The 17,100-nt window shown below is 47.7% G+C and overlaps 1 protein-coding gene across 2 annotated transcripts; it reads right to left on the bottom strand.

Moving 5' to 3' along the window:
- Positions 1 to 2,604: 2,604 nt before the first annotated feature.
- Positions 2,605 to 16,549, bottom strand: LOC103170898 (membrane-spanning 4-domains subfamily A member 6A-like). 2 transcript variants are annotated; one of them, XM_007670608.4, is made up of 7 exons: positions 16,362 to 16,549; positions 11,785 to 11,963; positions 9,551 to 9,667; positions 7,227 to 7,283; positions 5,287 to 5,601; positions 3,769 to 3,870; positions 2,605 to 2,941 (listed from the first exon to the last, which is right to left on the bottom strand). In XM_007670608.4, the coding sequence occupies exons 2-7, from the start codon at positions 11,938 to 11,940 to the stop codon at positions 2,846 to 2,848; spliced, it is 843 nt and encodes a 280-aa protein (XP_007668798.1). In that variant the 5' UTR covers positions 11,941 to 11,963; positions 16,362 to 16,549; the 3' UTR covers positions 2,605 to 2,845. The 2 variants fall into 2 exon arrangements, with proteins under 2 accessions (XP_007668798.1, XP_007668797.1); XM_007670607.4 differs by having other exon boundaries at positions 16,348 to 16,548.
- Between the last annotated feature and the right edge of the window lie 551 nt (positions 16,550 to 17,100).

Raw genomic sequence — 17,100 nt, 5'->3', positions numbered from 1 at the left:
GATTGTGTTGTCTTGTTTTGGTCCGTCTGTCTCCCCCAGTTAGACTGTAAGCCCGTCATTGGGCAGGGATTGTTTCTATCTGTTGCCAAATTGTATATTCCAAGTGCTTAGTACAGTGCTCTGCCCATAGTAAGGGCTCATTAAATACTATTGAATGAATGAATGAATGAATGATCCCGCCTCCACCACTTCCCTGCTGTGTGACCCCGAGCAAGCCGCCACTTCTCTGGGCCTCAGTGGCCTCATCTGTGGAGAAGCAGCGTGGCTCAGTGGAAAGAGCACGGGCTTTGGAGTCAGGGCTCCTGAGTTCGAATCCCAGCTCTGCCTCTTGTCGGCTGTGTGACTGTGGGCGAGTCACTTCACTTCTCTGTGCCTCAGTTCCCTCATCTGTAAAATGGGGATTAAGACTGTGAGCCCCACGTGGGACAACCTGATTCCCCTCTGTCTACCCCAGTGCTTAGAACAGTGCTCGGCACATAGTAAGCGCTTAACAAATACCAACATTCTTCTTCTTCTTCTCCGTCTCCCTGTTTGACGGGAACTGGCTCTGATCCGATTATCATGCGTCTAGTCCGGTTCTTGACCCGTACCAAGTGATCAGCAAATACCCCAATGACCATTACTATTACCGATTGGTCAGATTCCTCTGCCGGACTGTGCGGTGCCCCAGTTTGAGGGTAGCTGTACTGGTCTGTCTCCATCTAGACTATAAGCTCAGTGTGGGTAGGGAATGTGTCTACCAATTTCATTTTATGTCCTCTCCCAGGCAGTTTAGGAGTGTGCTCTACACTGATTTGTACATTCCAAGTGCTTAGTACAGTGTTCTGCACATAGTAAGCGCTCAATAAATACCACTGAATGAATACCACCGATTGGTTGAGTGATTTAAGCACTTTCTAGGTACCTAAGGAGGAGTCCTGGGGGATTGTGGCATCACGGTCAGACGCCTGCTCCGGCTGATCGTACCCCACTGGGGATGGCAAAAGCATATTCCCCGCCCGCCTGCTCTAGGGGCGGAGGTGGCAACAAACGTGCAGTGATAACAAGGGCCATTAGGCCCAGCTCTCCAACGAGGAGACGGAGGAAGGAGCCTCCCCTCCCTCATCGCCCCGAATCTGGAAAAGGGAACCGAATGTGGGTTGACTCGAGAGGCTAGAGGGGACGAATTGAGTTTAGAAAAAGAAGTACAGGTTGGGGAGGCGGGGTTCCCCCGAATAACCCATCTTCCAGGGAGGTACAACAGCAGTCTCTCCTCCTTTGCTTTCTTCTCCTAAGCAGCGTGGCTCAGTGATGAGAACCCAGGCTTGGGAGTCAGAGGTCGTGGGTTCTAATCCGGGCTCTGCCATTTGTCTGCTGTGTGACCTTGGGCAAGTCACTTGACTTCCCTGTGCCTCGGTTCCCTCTTCTGTAAAATGGGGATTAAGCCCGTGAGCCCCGACGTGGGCCAACCTGATTACCTTGTATTTCCCCAGCGCTTAGAACAGTGCTTGGCATTTAGTGAGTGCTTAACAAATACAATGATTATTTAAGCACTTAGTACAGTGCTCTGCACACGGTAAGCGCTCAATAAATACAATTCCCAGCAATAACTAAGAGCTGAGGGTGTTGTCTGGGTGGATACCAATCATCTAATAATAATAATAATGATAACTGTGGTTTTTGTTAAGCACTTAACTGTGTGTCAAACAATGTTCTAAGCACTGGGGTGGATACAAAATAATCAGGTCCCCTATGGAGCTCACAGCCTAAATAGGAGGAAGTACAGATATTGAATTCCCATTTTGCAGATGAGGGAACCGAGACACGGAGAGGTGAAGTAAGTGACTTGCCTAAGGTCACACAGCAGACAAGTGGCGAAGCAGGGATCAGAACCCGTGAATTTCTGATTTCCAGGCTATACAGTGCGACAGAGTTGATATAAATGTTCCCTGCCCACGGTAAGCTTACAGTCTAGAGGACTCCCGGGCCCTCCCATTTCCAGTAGGCTGGGCTGCTTCCTCTGTCTGGGTTTACACTGGACCGTTTGGTTTTCATTAGTCTGTCCCTTATATGGCTCTAAGTGTGGATACAGAGGAGTTTTCTAGAACTGACTATTATTTTTGAATGCTCTCACTGGTCAAGTTATCTCACTGGGACTTGAAGACCCAGCAGGTGACAGGTACATGGAGCAACCACCAAGCACAGAGCGGGAGAGACCGCTTCTGCTACACGCCCTCCCCCCTCTCCTTAGAGTCCCTAAATGGGGTGGGTGGGTCGGGGCCGAGGGAGGGAGATGCAAAGATCGTGTGACTCAGCCCAAACCCATTCGATATTTTTTGAGACCTGAGCCAGGGGTCAACTGGACACCAAGGGAGACTCTATTTTAGATCTAGGGAGACTCGGAAAATCCCCGTGTCCACCGTCTTACCAATCTCTAAAGAAAGAAGGGGACCCTGAAATCCTCTGTATCATCCTCCACTCTCTCTCAGAACCCATTCTGACCTAAATTCTCCCTAATCTAATCTTTAGGGATTGATTCCGTTTGAAAGTCATGCCCTTCATTATGAAATCCATTCAGAGTGGAAGTACCAGACGTAATAATCAATATAAAGTTTAACCCAAATCTCTAATCATCGTCACCATCAACATCAATTGTATTTATTGAGCGCTTACTTAGAGCAGAGCATTGTATTAAACGCTTGGAAGGGTACAGTACAACAGAGTTGATGGACACATTCCCTGCCCACAACGAGCTTACAGTCTAAGGGGGGAGACGGGTTATGATCAGCCTGTTTCTTGTCCCATCTTCTCTGCCCGGGCATCAATCACTGGATTCGCTTCTCCGTTGGAATGGGTGGATTTCCAGCTAAGTAGTCACCAACTCTTCATAGTCAGATTCGAGCCGCGCCGTCCTAAGTCCACAGGAATTGATCCCTTGAGACTGTGCCTGGAAAATCATCCTCTGTAAACCAGATCAAATATTCTGGTTAGTCACACAGCCACCTGGACTTCCTGCTGCCTTTTTCCATCTGACTGCCCCCATCATCACCACTCGCTGGAGTGCTGACAGACAGGAGGAGGAGCGCTGAAAAAAATAATCGAATATCAGAAGAACAAGGTGGACTGGAGATCGGTGAGCCAAACCAAGAAAGAGGCCGTAGAGACAGATGTGCTGTGACTACAATGACTGTCGTCAACCGTGATCGCCGTCTGTCTCCTGGGACACCACCCGTTCCTTCGTTGCAAGGAAGATAAGATGCTACGGGGTGTCCATTTTAAACAACGATCTTAATGCCACCTGCCTCTTTCAGAACGAATAGCAGTGATAGCATTATTTGAAATAGTTTAATAAAAAACGGAGAGGCAAACCGAGAAAAGGGCAGTAGAGAAACACGTGCCGTGAACGCCACGACTGTCATCAACTGTGATTTTCATCTGCCTCCTTGGACGCCACGGGTTCTTTGCTGCAAGGAAGGTAAGATGCTATGGGGTGTCCATTTTAAAGAAAGTCCTTAATGCCACCTGCCTCTTTTATAATGAAGAGCGGTGACATCATTATTTTCAATGGTATAATTAAAAACGAAGGGGAGGCATTTTGTTCAATCTACCCCTGTTCGTTTTGCTCTCAAAATGGCCCAGGAGGAAGGAAGAAGCGGTTTTTATCCTATTTCACAAAAGGGGGAACCGAGACCCGGAGTTAAGTGATTTGCCCAGCTCTTTGCAAGAAATCGGGGAGCAGAGCAGGGAGAGGACCTGAATCTCTCAACTCCCAGCCCGGCGCTCACGCACCTTGTTATATCGAAAGTCAGATGCTTTCCAAATAATGCAGGTGAGGAAGGCGGCGATGCAGAATTCCAGGATGGTGAGAATGAGCATCATAGATTTAATCCGCTGCAAAATGAGAAGATCGTAGTGAGATTACAATGCCCCAGTTCTGGAGCCACGGTTTCCTTTGCGAACAGCTTGTGGGAGTGAAGGAGGGCCGTTCTTTGCGGGCAGAAGCGTGCCTTCCGGAGGTGAGAGAGAAGGCGGGGGAACGGAGTGTGGTGTGAGGGTTTATTTTGGGAAGGATGGGGGCTCCGTCCTCTAGACTGTAAACTCGTTGCGGGCAGGGAATGTGACTGTTTACTGTTGTATCGCACTCTCCCTTCCACTTAGTACGGTGCTCTGAACACGCTAAGCACTCATTGAATATGACTGAATGAAGTGAATGAGTGAATGAATGATATTAGAGAAGCAGCGTGGCTTAGTGGAAAGAGCCCGGGCTTGGGAGTCAGAGGTCGTGGGTTCTAATCCCGACTCCGCCACTTGTCAGCTGGGTGACTTTGGACAAGTCACTTCACTTCTCTGTGCCTCAGTGACCTGGTCTGTAAAATGGGGATTAAGACTGCGAGCCCCACCTGGGACAACCTGATAACCTTCTATCTCCCCCAGCGCTTAGAACAGTGCTGGGCATATAGTAAGCACTTAACAAATACCAACATCATCATCATAAAAATAAAGAGAATATGGATGGGGTCTTGTCAAAGGCATAAAGTAGCCATCCTCATCCTCTCCCTTCACGTCCAAAATCATGGGTAAGCAGAAGAATTTCCAGATGGGTGCACATCCAGGGCCAGTCCCCAAATTAGGCAGTGTGCCTGAGACAGGAATCATTGGACCACACCCCAGTCAACCAATTAATCACATTTACTGAGCACCTATTCTGAGAAGAACACTGTTCTAAGTGGCTTGGAGGTGGCTCAGTGGAAAGAGCCCGGGCTTCGGAGTCAGAGCTCATGAGTTCGACTCCCAGCTCCGCCACTCTGAGCCGTGTGACTGTGGGCAAGTCACTTCACTTCTCTGTGCCTCAGTCCCCTCATCTGGAAAACGGGGATTAACTGTGAGCCTCACGTGGGACAACCTGATTACCCTGTATCTACCTCAGCGCTTAGAACAGTGCTCTGCACATAGTAAGCGCTTAACAAATACCAACATTATTATTACCATAGCATGGTGCAGTGGACAGAGCTTGGGCCTGGGAGTCAGAAGCTCATGGATTCTAATCCCGACTCCTCCACTTGGCTGCCGTGTGACCTCGGGCAGGTCACTTCACTTCTCTGGGCCTCAGTTGCCTCATCTGTAAAATGGGGATTTGAGACTATGAGCCCCAGGTGGGACGGGGACTGTGTCTGACCCAATTTGCTTTGATCCACCCCAGCCCTCAGTACAGTGCCCGGCATATAGGCAGCGCTTGACAAATACCAGAATTATGGTTATTATTATTAGTAGTACCAGAGTGCTAGCATTCAGCCCCAGAATACTTACATTCAAACTGGAATTAGCCAAGAAGCACATTTCATCCAAGAAGGTTAAAATAAAGTGAGGGAAATAATCGTAATGCTGCACTAACAAATGTCTCTCGGGTTCAGTTATTTCGGTCTTCACTGTTGCTGTTACAGTCTCTTCGGTCTGGTCGGGCTCATCGTAGTCAAAATGACCCGAGGCAAAGGGATGGTGTGAAAACGAATGCAGACAGAGATCAGGGTTCGAGGCAATTTTGGCCATATTGATGGTGAGGATCAGGAACCCAGTAGCCGCAGCTAAGGCGCTAATGGCGTTCATTCCTAGGCTGCCTTGTCCCTGAAAGACATTAGCAGCCTTCACTCACCTGTGCTGGGCAGAAGCGACACGGGAGAGAGTCGAGGGCAGAGGCTCGTCTACCGCGTGGAAGGAGGCAACGGTAAACCACGTCCATATTTTGACCGAGAAAACCCTCCAGATACGCTACCGGAACGATTGCGGCTGGAAGTGGGGCGATCTGGGAGCGATGTGACCGTGGCGTCGCTGTGGGTCGGACACGACTCGACGGTTTAAGACAACCGCAAGTGCCTGCAGACACCCAACTGGGAATTCCCCTGATGGCTGGGAAGTAAAGTGACCTAGGTGAAAGAGCATGGACCTGGGTTCTAATCCCAGCTCCACCACTTGTCTGCTGTGCGACCTTGGGCAAGACACTTTGCTTCTCTGCGCCTCAGTGACTTCATCTGTAAAATGGGGAGAGACTGAGCCCCACCTGGGACTGCATCCGATCCACCACTTGTCTGCTGTGTGACCTTGGGCAAGACACTTTGCTTCTCTGCGCCTCAGTGACTTCATCTGTAAAATGGGGAGAGACTGAGCCCCACCTGGGACCGCATCCAACCCGATTTACTTGTAGCCATCCCTGTGCTCAGTACAGTGCCCGGCACATAGGAAGCGCTTAAACAAATACTGTTACTATAAGAGAAGCAGCATGGTGGAGCGGGTAGACCACAGGCCCGGGAGTTAGAAAGTCATGGGTTCTAATCCTGGCTCTGCCACGTGTCTACTGTGTGATCTTAGGCGAGTCACTTAACTTCTCTAGGCCTCAGTTTCTTCATCTGTAAAACGGGGATTGAATCCCACTCCCTCCTACTTAGACTGTGAGCCCCATATGGGTCAGGGGCTGCGTCCAAACTGATTATCTTGTATCTACCCCAGCGCTTGATAAGGAGCTTAGCACAGAGTAAGCGTTTCAGAAGTACCATAATTATAATTATCTGAATGAGTTCATCCTCCCCGAAAACCTGAAAAGACAGTGAGGGATGAAATTGACCAGAACTCAACAGTGCATACCACTATATGAGGCTATGAATTGATGAACAAAGCCTAGAAAAACTCCTATTCTTCTAGTCCTATTCTTATATTCTTTTAAGCTAATAATGCTTTTTATGGTATTTGTTAAGCACTTACTATGTGTCAAACATTGTTCTAAGTGACGGGGTAGACACCGGTTGAAGAGGTTGGACTCAGTCCCCGTCCCACTTGGGGCCACAGCCTAAGCGGGTGGGGGAGAACAGGAGAACTGAGAACACTGACTACGTGTCAAACACATAAAATACCGTCTAACTCCCCACCCCCCAGCCCCAAACTCCAAAACTCTTTATTAAGTTCTGGGGGAGATGCAAGATAAGCCAATTTTCCCTGTCACTGTTCCACAGGGGGCTAGAATTCTATGGGGACACTGAAAGTTCTCTCCTCCATTTCCTCTATTATCTGACTCACCTCTCCCCCCTGCACTTTTGCTCCTTCAAAACTCAGTCCTCACTTCAAGACTTCTCTTCCAACCTTCCCTGCCCCTACTTTCCCATTTCCCTCGCCTCCTCTCCCCTTTGCCCACAAAGTTTACTCTTTCAAAAGGTCACTGCCTCTTGGGACCTAGGAAAAGAGGAAATGTTGTTACTCACCAACAGTTTGGTGGGTTTTCTTTCAGCCGCAACTGAGAGGGAGCCTGAAATGATGAACTGTCAGGAGAAGGAGCACATCAAAAACTGAAATGTCAACACCAATGACTCCTCCTCTACCCCACATAGATCTCCATTCTTCAGAGCTACGAGGCACTGGACTCTCCCTTGTGGAATCTGACCTGAGGGAAGCTCGAAGGACGGTCCAAAGAAGTGCAACCGAAGAAACCCAGTACCATTTTGTCAGTCAGTCAACTATATTTACTGAGCGCTTTCTCTATGAAGAACACTGGACTGAGTGCTTGGGAGAGTATAGGACAAAAATATAGCAGACTCAGTCCCTGCCCTCAGTGAGCTTACGGTCTGTCGGCATCAAGTATCCAAAACCCGATGGACATTTAATATGATAGGCAGAGTCTGGGAAACCTGGCAGAAGCAGAAGAACGGCCTGAATTTCTAATCGACTTAGCCAGAAGGACATCTTTTTCCTCTACAGTGTTCACCTGAAAGAATTCTTCCTTTATTCTCCTCATTCACAGTGCTTCTTTCCAATCTATTCACCCGATCCCTGCCTTGGGCCGATCACTCTTTGCTCTAAGGCCACTGTTTTGAAGTCTTTCTCGAGGTCTTAGAACGACTTCCTCAAACTGGAGGAGAGCTGCCTCCAAGTCGAGTAAATAAGAAGGTTTCTGGGTCATTGTTTGAAAAGGAGAAGTCTCCTGATCCCTCTGGGACTGGCCTTAGAACAGTGATTCCCAACTAGCATGCAACGGGCTGACATGCCTCGCATCCTTCCAAGATAGTATGCCAGCTTTGATTTTCTCGTGCGTGTACAGTGTGAGCCTAGTATCTTTTCCCTCCTGAGGACCAAAGGCAAGAGAAGAGGTCTGGAAGTCTTTGCCTACCCCTAGCTCACATCCCGCCTCTGGCCTGGAACTCCCTCCCCTTTCATATCTAACAGATGTTGGCTCTACCCATCTTCAAAGCTTAAATGAAGGCACATCTCAGTCAATCCACTATATTTATTGAGTGCTTAGTGTGTGCAGAGCAATCAATCAATGATATCTATTGAGCACTTACTGTGTGCAGAGCACTGTGCTTGGGAGAGTACAATATAAGAGAGTAATAGGGCATCGTTCCCTGCCCTTAACATGCTTACAGTTTAGAGGGGACCCTGAATAACCCTCATTTCTTCTACTCCCTCTGCCTTCCGCATCAACCTCGACCTTGGATTTGCATCCTTAATCACCCCATGCTCAGCCTCACACCACTTAGGTACCTATCTGTAATTTTTTTTTTATATTAACTGTCTCCCCCTTTAGAACAAAAGCTCCTTGAAGGCAGGAATCGTGTCTACCAACTCTGCTATACCGTACTCTGCCAAGCACTTAGTACAGTGCTCTGCCTACAGTAAGCACTCAATAAATATGATTTATTGACTGATTTATCAATTGATTAGAAGCATCCTCCTTGCATCCCACTCCCTCCCCCTCACCCCCAATCTGAGGCCTGGGACCAGGTCTGGAAAGAGTGTGACTATCTTGCATTTAGTGAAGATACTTCAGAACCCAAACACTTGGGATGCACTGACTTTGTTCATCGTACCCTCAACTTTCTCCTTTCATTTCCTCCCTGTCTTCCTCCTCCTTCTCCTCTTTCTTCTCTTCCTCTTTTTTCCTTCCTCTTGTTCTCCCATCTCTCCTTCATTTATAAGGGTCCACTTAGGGGAGGCGCATTTGCCAGATGGGAGAGAGAAATATCAGGAAATAGCATATTACTATTATTACTGAATCTCTAGTGGGGTAAAATGGAGCTGAATGGATCAAACCATCAGTGGTATTTATTGAGCACTTACTACGTGCAGAGCACTGTGCTAAGCATTTGGGAGAGAATGGAGTAGGTAGACCTGGTTGGATGGTCCAGGAGAAGAGAAGCAGAGATAGTGGTGGAAGGGGGAAGAGTTGGGGACAAGAAGGGTGTGTCTCTCTCCACTTGCATTTCCTGCTCTCTAATGCCTTTTGGCTAACTCTCTCTCTCTTTCTCTCTCCTGATGCTCTGTTCTTGCTTCCCCAATCTCCTTTGCTCCCTGTCCAGGTCCCAGCTCCATGATATGTTTCTCCATCTGTGCATGTGCTTTTCCACTGGAATATCAAAAGTCTACAGAACCACCTCAGGACAGATTAAAACTGTGCAGCGCCATAATGGACTGATGAGCAAAAGGTTTTTAAACCTATCAATCTTATACCAAGGAATCATGACTGTAAATATGATCATCAAGATCATATGAGAGGAATGGTTTCTCCAGCAGTGCGAATGACTTGACTCACCAACATTGCTCCCAGGAATGGGTACCTCAACAAAGGCTGGAGATCAGGATGGACCGAAACAGAAGCCAAAATGCCCCCCAAGAACAGGAGTATCAGGCCGATCAGAATCTGGAGAACCTGGGAAGAACGCAGAGAGAAATAATGAGCTCATTTTTCACTTTGGGGCCAAATGTAATTCCCTCCCAGGGAAGATGGAGGGACCGGGGCTCCCCGCCGAGGGATCATTAAGGTGAAGGATCAAAGAGCCTGAGGATCAGAGAGAGGAACACTTTCATTCATTCTTTCGATCGTATTTATTGACTTTGTGCAGAGCACTGTACTAAGCACTTGGAAAGTACAATACAGCAATACAGAGACAAACCCCGCCCACAAGGGGCTCACAGTCTAGAGGAGGAGATAGACAACGATAGGAGTAAACAGGCATCAATATAAATAAATAGAATTAAAGATATATACACATATACATAAGTACTGCGGCTCGGGTGGGAGGGAAGAGCAAAGAGAGCGAGTCAGGGTGACGCAGAAGGGAACGGGAGCTGAGGAAAATAGGGGCTTAGTTTGGGAAGTCCTCCTGGAGGAGGTCTCCTTCAAGTAGGGCTTTGAAGAGGGAAGAGTGATTGGCAGATTTGAGGAGGGAGGGCACTCTAGGCTAGAGGTAGGACGTGGGCCAGGGGTCAGTGGCAAGACAGGAGAGATGGAGGCACATTGAGAAAATTAGCAGCAGAGGAGCGGAGAGTGTGAGGGCTGGGCTGTAGGAGAGAAGGGAGGTGAGGTAGGAAGGGGGCAAGGCGATGGAGAACTTTTAATCCATCAGTGAGGAGCATTGGGCCAGAGTGGGGAGAACACAGTCTCCTGTGCTCTGGAGCTCCTTTCATGGGGGAAAACCGACGTATTGTGCGGGTGGGGTTGGTCGCCCTAAAATAAAGTAAGATTATTTGACAACTCCAGACCCAGTCCCGTTAATTCTCACGGGACACTGCTTCCATCACACACCCCTGTAGTAATTATAATAGTAGTAGATGGTATTTCTACGCGCAGAGCACCGTACTAAGTGTTGGGACAGAATACAGAAGTGGGAGGGGAAGGGAGCCTTTTCCAGGGCGAAGAACAAGCATTGTGGTCCCTCCTTATCAAAGTCCATCTGGGGCTGCTTGGATAAGATTCGTGTCCCCAGTGTGGCCTCTAAAAGGGGATACTTCATATTTCTCTTTCGTAGTCCAAAAAAGCACCTCAACTCCTCTCGATACCATTCCCTAAGTCTGAGGGAGTAAAGAAATGGTCTTTCAGGGAACCACCCCATCTCTCTTGAGTAGAGGCAGGGGGGAATTGCAAGTGGGAATGGATTTGTCCAGTGCGAAACCTCAAGGGCCCTGGTGGAATAGTCCCCATTTGGCTTTAAGCTGCTCCTAATTGCCCTTTTTTTTCTGTTTGCTGGCCCTTCTCCTGCCTGACTCCAAGCAGCAATTTCCTACCCCAATTAATGGATCGACTGCATATACTGGATCCCTACTGCATACCAGACACTTCTCTAAGCTGGTAAGAGAGCTCAGCAATTGCAGGATACATGTTCTCTGCCCTCAGGGAGCTTAGAAACTAGTGGGAGAGGCAGACAAACATAATTCACAGATAGTTGGAGGAAGAAGAGGTATAAAACAGGTCGCTACAAACGCACCTGGACAAAACAAACAAATCAAATGACTGTACAGATGGATATATGAATACTATAAATGACACCTAAAGATGAATTTCTGTGCAAGAGCACTGAGGATAGAATCGTAGCACATAGTTCCAAGATGGTCTTAGTCCAGGGCCATGGATTAATTGGAAAGGCCTCCTGGAGGAGTTGGGATTTTAGGAGGGCTTTAAAGATGGGGAGAGCTGTGGTCAGGATGATTTAGCGGGGAGGGGAGTTCCAGGCAAGGGGAATGGTATAAGGGAGGAGTGGGTGGTGGGAGAAACAAGAGCCAAGGATAGTTAGAAGGTGAAGCTTGGAAACTCAGAATCATTAAAGAGCTAGGTGGGATGGATCCCAGAGTGGCCAAAAAGAAAGGAACTTCTGTTCTTCCAAACTCCTTCTCCCTCTCCCAAAACTTCATCCCAGGATTTCCCAGGAATGATTTTGAGCCAGGCTGGCCCTGCTTACAGAGATCACCGAGCCCAAGTTAGTGCTGTAGTCCTCTTGTGGAGGAACAGTTAATTCCCTCATGGACCCCATTCGAGACTGACAGGCTCACCCCTAGGACCCTTGATTCCTCCTTAAGGATTTTCTTCACTTTATTAGGTGGCTTTTTGGGAGATTCCGCTGATCCAGCCTGTCCAGTCTGGGAGATACTGATCCCAGTTGAAGAAATGATTACCAACACCCCCTCAGGTAGAGTCTGTGGTATCATAATGTTGCCAGTGATGTTGAACCCTGGAACAGATAAAAGGACAGTAGAAAGTCATGTTGCCAAACCCAGTGGAATCAAACAAACCAGGGTATTTATTGAGCACTTATTGTGAGCGGGGAGTGCTGTACTAAGAAGCGTGGCTTAGTGGCCTGGAACACGGGTCTGAGAGTTAGAAGGACCTGGGTTCATTCATTCATTCAATCATATTTATTGAGCGCTTACTGTGTGAAGAGCACTGTTCTTAGGGCTTGGAAAGAACAATACGGCAATAAAGAGAGACAATCCACAACGGGCTCACAGTTCTAATCTCAGCTCTGCAACTTGTCCGCTGTGTGTCCTTGGGCAAGGCACTTAAATTCTCTATGCCTCAGTTCCCTCATCTGAAAAATGAGGATTTAGACTGTGAGTCCCTTGTGGGACATGGACTGTGTCCAACCTGATTAGCTGGCATCTGTCTCAGCGTTTAGTACAGTACCTGGCCCACGGTAAGCGCTAAAAACCCCCACAAAACCTAAGTACTTGGAAAAGAACCTTCAAAAAGAGTTGATAGTCACAATCCCTGGGAAAAGTGCTCTTGGATAGTGCAGGGTCACTAAATTTGAAAAGCCTTCAAGGGAAAAATCTCTCTCACCCCAGAAAACATCAGAGACAGCCTGGTTCTGGCTCAGTGGCACAAGTATATAGGCCAGGGTTGGCAGCGGCTGCTGAAATTAGCAGCTATCATTGTTGTCTTAATAATAATAGTAATAATAATAATAGTATTTGTTAAGCGTTTCCTCTGTGTCAAGTACTGTTCTAAATGCTGGGGTAGATCAGGTTGAACACAGACCTTGTCCCACATGGGGCCCCAGTCTAATCCCCCTTTTACAGATGAGATAACCAAGGTACAGAGAATTTAAGTGACTTGCCCAAGGTCACACAGCAGACAAATGGCAGAGCCAGCATGGGAATCCAGGTCTTTTTGACTCCCAGGCCCATGCTCTATCCATTAGGCAATGCTGCTTCCCTAAAAACTTCCCTTAACAGATTGTATGAATCCCAGCACTTAGACACATAGCAAGTACTTAATAAATACCATAAAAAAGTATATTTTCAGCCGCTTTGGCAGTGTTTGTGAATCATAGGACCAGTTCACTCTGTGGGGGGAATCGGCAGGACGTAATGCAGATTCATGCAAGAAAGGCGTGTCAGTTTCTTCACACTCCTTCCTTCCATGAATGGAGTAGTTTGGCTTAGTGGAAAGAGCACAGGCTTGGGAGTCAGAGGACCTGGGTTCTAACCCCAGCTCTGACAGGTTATCTACATTGTGACCTTGACCAAGTCACTTAACTTCTCTATGCCTCAGTTCCCCCCACCTACAAAATGGTGATTTCATACCTGTTTCTTCCCTAATTTGACTGTAAGCCCCATGGGGGACCTAATTATCTTGTATCTATCCCCAGCTCTTCGTACAGTGCTTGGCACAAAGTAAGCACTTAACAGATAGCATTATTATTATTACCCCATTTTTCTTCTGCTTAGAAGGGGAGGCAAGGTGGTGGGAAGGGTAGTCACTCTGTCAGAGATTTTTATCTCTTCCCAGGGTGAAAGGACTCAATCTGTTCTGCTGGATCAGAACATTGTCCTGGTAAAGAATTGGAAAATTTCTGTAGGTTATTCCAGTGAAGCAATCGATCAGTGGTACATATTAAGCTCGTACTGTGTGCAGATCTCTGTATTAAGCCTTTGAGAAAGTCCAGTAACGATAGAGTTGATAGACAAGTGACTGTGAGCCCGTCGTTTAGACTGTGAGCCCATTGTTAGGCAGGGATTGTTTCTATCTGTTGCCGAATTGTACATTCCAAGTGTTTAGTACAGCGCTCTGCACATAGTAAGCGCTCAATAAATGCAATTGAATGAAGTGCCCTGCCCACAACGAGCTTACTATTTAGAGGGAGCTTCACTTTTCCAGAAGAAAAAGGGACAGATTCATTCTTCGGCAGCTGGGCCTCGATCCTTCAAACCCGAGGGCAGGTGGCATTTATTAGTTCTTTTTCTGTTCTTCCTCCTACGTAGGCCGTGAGCCCCATGTGGGACCTGACTATCTTAGATCTTCCCCGATGCTTAGCACAGTGCTCGACACCTAGTAAGCGCTGAACAGTTGCCCCAGTTATTATTCTTTCCCTCGGCACTGCCAAACGTTAGACCGTCTTCAGAACCCCCGTCACTGTAGTTCAGTTCCCTCTCAGCACCTCATCCACAGAGAGGAGAGTCTGTAAAGTGCCAGATCATAAGAATTCAAGGGCAGGGATTGTGTCCGCTAACTCGATTATTAACAAATAGCATTATTATTATTACCCCATTTTTCTTCTGCTTAGAAGGGGAGGCGAGGTGGTGGGAAGGGTAGTCACTCTGTCAGAGATTTTATCTCTTCCCAGGGTGAAAGGACTCAATCTGTTCTGCTGGATCAGAACATTGTCCTGGTAAAGAATTGGAAAATTTCTGTAGGTTATTCCAGTGAATCAATCGATCAGTGGTACATATTAAGCTCATACTGTGTGCAGAGCTCTGTATTAAGCCTTTGAGAAAGTCCAGTAACGATAGAGTTGATAGACAAGTGACTGTGAGCCCGTCGTTTAGACTGTGAGCCTCCCAAACACTCGGTAGGCAGTAAGTGTTCAATAAATACCACTGGATGGTGGATAAAATGTCCATTTCCCCACCCGCCAAGACCTCTTCCAATCAATCAGCGGTATTTACTGAGTGCTTACTGTGTGCAGAGCACTGTACTAAGCACTTGGGAGAGTTCGATGATAATCATAATAATTATGATACTTGTTAAGCACTTACTATGTGCAAAGTACTCTTCTAAGCGTTGGGGTAGATAAAAGTTAATTGGGTTGGACACAGTCTCTGTCCCCCATGGGGCTCCTGCCCCTTGTCAACTGTGTGACTGTGGGCAAGTCACTTCACTTCTCTGTGCCTCAGTTCCCTCATCTGTAAAATGGGGATTGACGGTGAGCCTCACGTGGGACAACCTGATGACCCTGTATCTCCCCCAGCGCTTAGAACAGGGCTCTGCACGTAGTAAGCGCTTAACAAATACCAACATTATTATTTAATCCCCATTCTACAGATAGGGTAACTGATGGGCCCAGAGAAGTGAAGTGATTTGCCCAAGGTCACACAGCAGACATGTGGCGGAGCTGGGATTAGAACCCGGGTCCTTCGGACTCCCAGGCCCGCGCTCTGTCCACTAAGCCGTGCCGCTTCTCTACAATACAATAATGATAATAATAATGGCGGTATTTGTTACGCGCTTACTATGTGCAGAGCACTGTTCTCAGCGCTGGGGTAGATAGAGGCTCATCAGGTTGTCCCACGGGAGGCTCACAGTCTTCATCCCCATTTTACAGGTGAGGTAACTGAGGCACAGAGAAGTGAAGTGACTTGCCCATAGTCCCGCAGCTGACAAGTGGCGGAGCCGGGATTCGAACCCCTCACCTCTGACCCCCAAGCCCGGGCTCTTTCCGCTGAGCCCCGCTGCTTCTACAATAGAGCTGGTAGGGAGGCTCCCTGCCAACAAGGAGCTTACAGTCTAGAGAGGGAGACAGACGTTACAATAAATAAATGAATTACAGCTTAAGGACGTACGTTCTCCGTGGTTCAGGTTGGGATGAAAACCAAATGCTTAAAGAGTGTCTCCTTCGCCGTCTGAACCTTCATTCATTCCATCGTATTTATTGAGCGCTTACTCTGTGCCGAGCACTGTATTGAGTGCTTGGAATAATCAATTTGGCAACAGATAGAGACAATCCCTGCCCAACAGTGTAGTTCAGGGGATATTGTCGCCTATTGCCCGATTAGACCGTAAGCCCGTCAAAGGGCAGGGATTGTCTCTATCTGTTGCCGAATTGTCCATTCCAAGCACTTAGTACAGTGCTCGGCACATAGTAAGCGCTCAATAAATACTACTGACTGAATGAATGAATATTTCTGAATATTTTTCAAATCACCCTTACTTCTCCTAGGGACAGTTTGCCAAGAAGCTGAGTCTGTTCAAACTATTCATCCACCAGAATGAGCCCGGGCTTGGGAGCCAGAGGATGCGGGTTCTAATCCCGGTTCCGCCACTCGTCTGCTGTGTGACCTTGGGCAAGTCACTTAACTTCTCCGTGCCTCATTCGCCTCATCTGTAAAATGGGGATTAAAATTGTGAGCCCCACGTTCCCCCAGTGCTTAAAAAAGTGCTTGGCACCTAGTAAGCACTCAACAAATACAATTGTTACTATTATTAAACCCAAAACGACCTTGATTCCCATTCATCCCAACCAAACCTGACCCCTTAAGGACTTTGTTCCCCCCACATTTCCCCAACTTCAGCTGAGGCTAAATCAAAGCCAGGACAAAGAAGCCTGCTCTTCTTACCCAATCCCTCTCACCGATTCCTCTCGGTGTTCTCTGAGCCGTCCGCCTGCGTTGCCCGTCTCTTCTCTCGGCGTCCCTGCTGGAGCTTCCTCAATTCACTGCAGCCTCTCCACCCTCTCTGGGCCTTTAATCTTTCTCATCTGCATTTTGGGCCACTTGGGATTTTCAGATGTTCACACACCGTACTTCCCTTTTCAGAATAAGAAATTGCTGGGCATTGGTATATGCTAGAAAGGCGGATGAAATCACAAGAGAACATTGCAGTCATTCCTTCATCAGCATTTATTGACCGTCTACTGTTGGCAAGGCCCTTTTCTCGGACTTTGGAAAAAGATAAAAATAGAAGACGTGGTCCCTGCCCTCAAGGAGTTATTATGGTGGTATTTGTTAAGCGCTTACTATGTGCAGAGCACTGTTCTAAGCGCTGGGGGAGATACAGGGGAATCAGGTCGTCCCACGTGGGGCTCACAGTTAATCCTCATTTTACAGATGAGGGAACTGAGGCACAGAGAAGTGAAGTGACTCGCCCACAGTCACCCAGCTGACGAGTGGCAGAGCCGGAGGTCGAACCCATGACCTCTGACTCCCAAGCCCGGGCTCTTTCCACTGAGCCACGCTGCTTCCCCAATTAGGAGTTAACAATCTAATGGATGAGACAGGCAATTAATCAGTCAGAAGTGTTTATCGAGTCCCTATACTGTATTAAGTCAATGCGAGAACATAATAGGGGTAAAAGGCATAACAATAACAATA

The sequence above is a fragment of the Ornithorhynchus anatinus genome, chromosome 3, assembly GCF_004115215.2.
Source record: "Ornithorhynchus anatinus isolate Pmale09 chromosome 3, mOrnAna1.pri.v4, whole genome shotgun sequence".
NCBI lineage: Eukaryota > Metazoa > Chordata > Mammalia > Monotremata > Ornithorhynchidae > Ornithorhynchus > Ornithorhynchus anatinus.
Note: the sequence above shows the minus strand (reverse complement) of the source record. Positions and strands in the feature narration are given on the sequence as shown.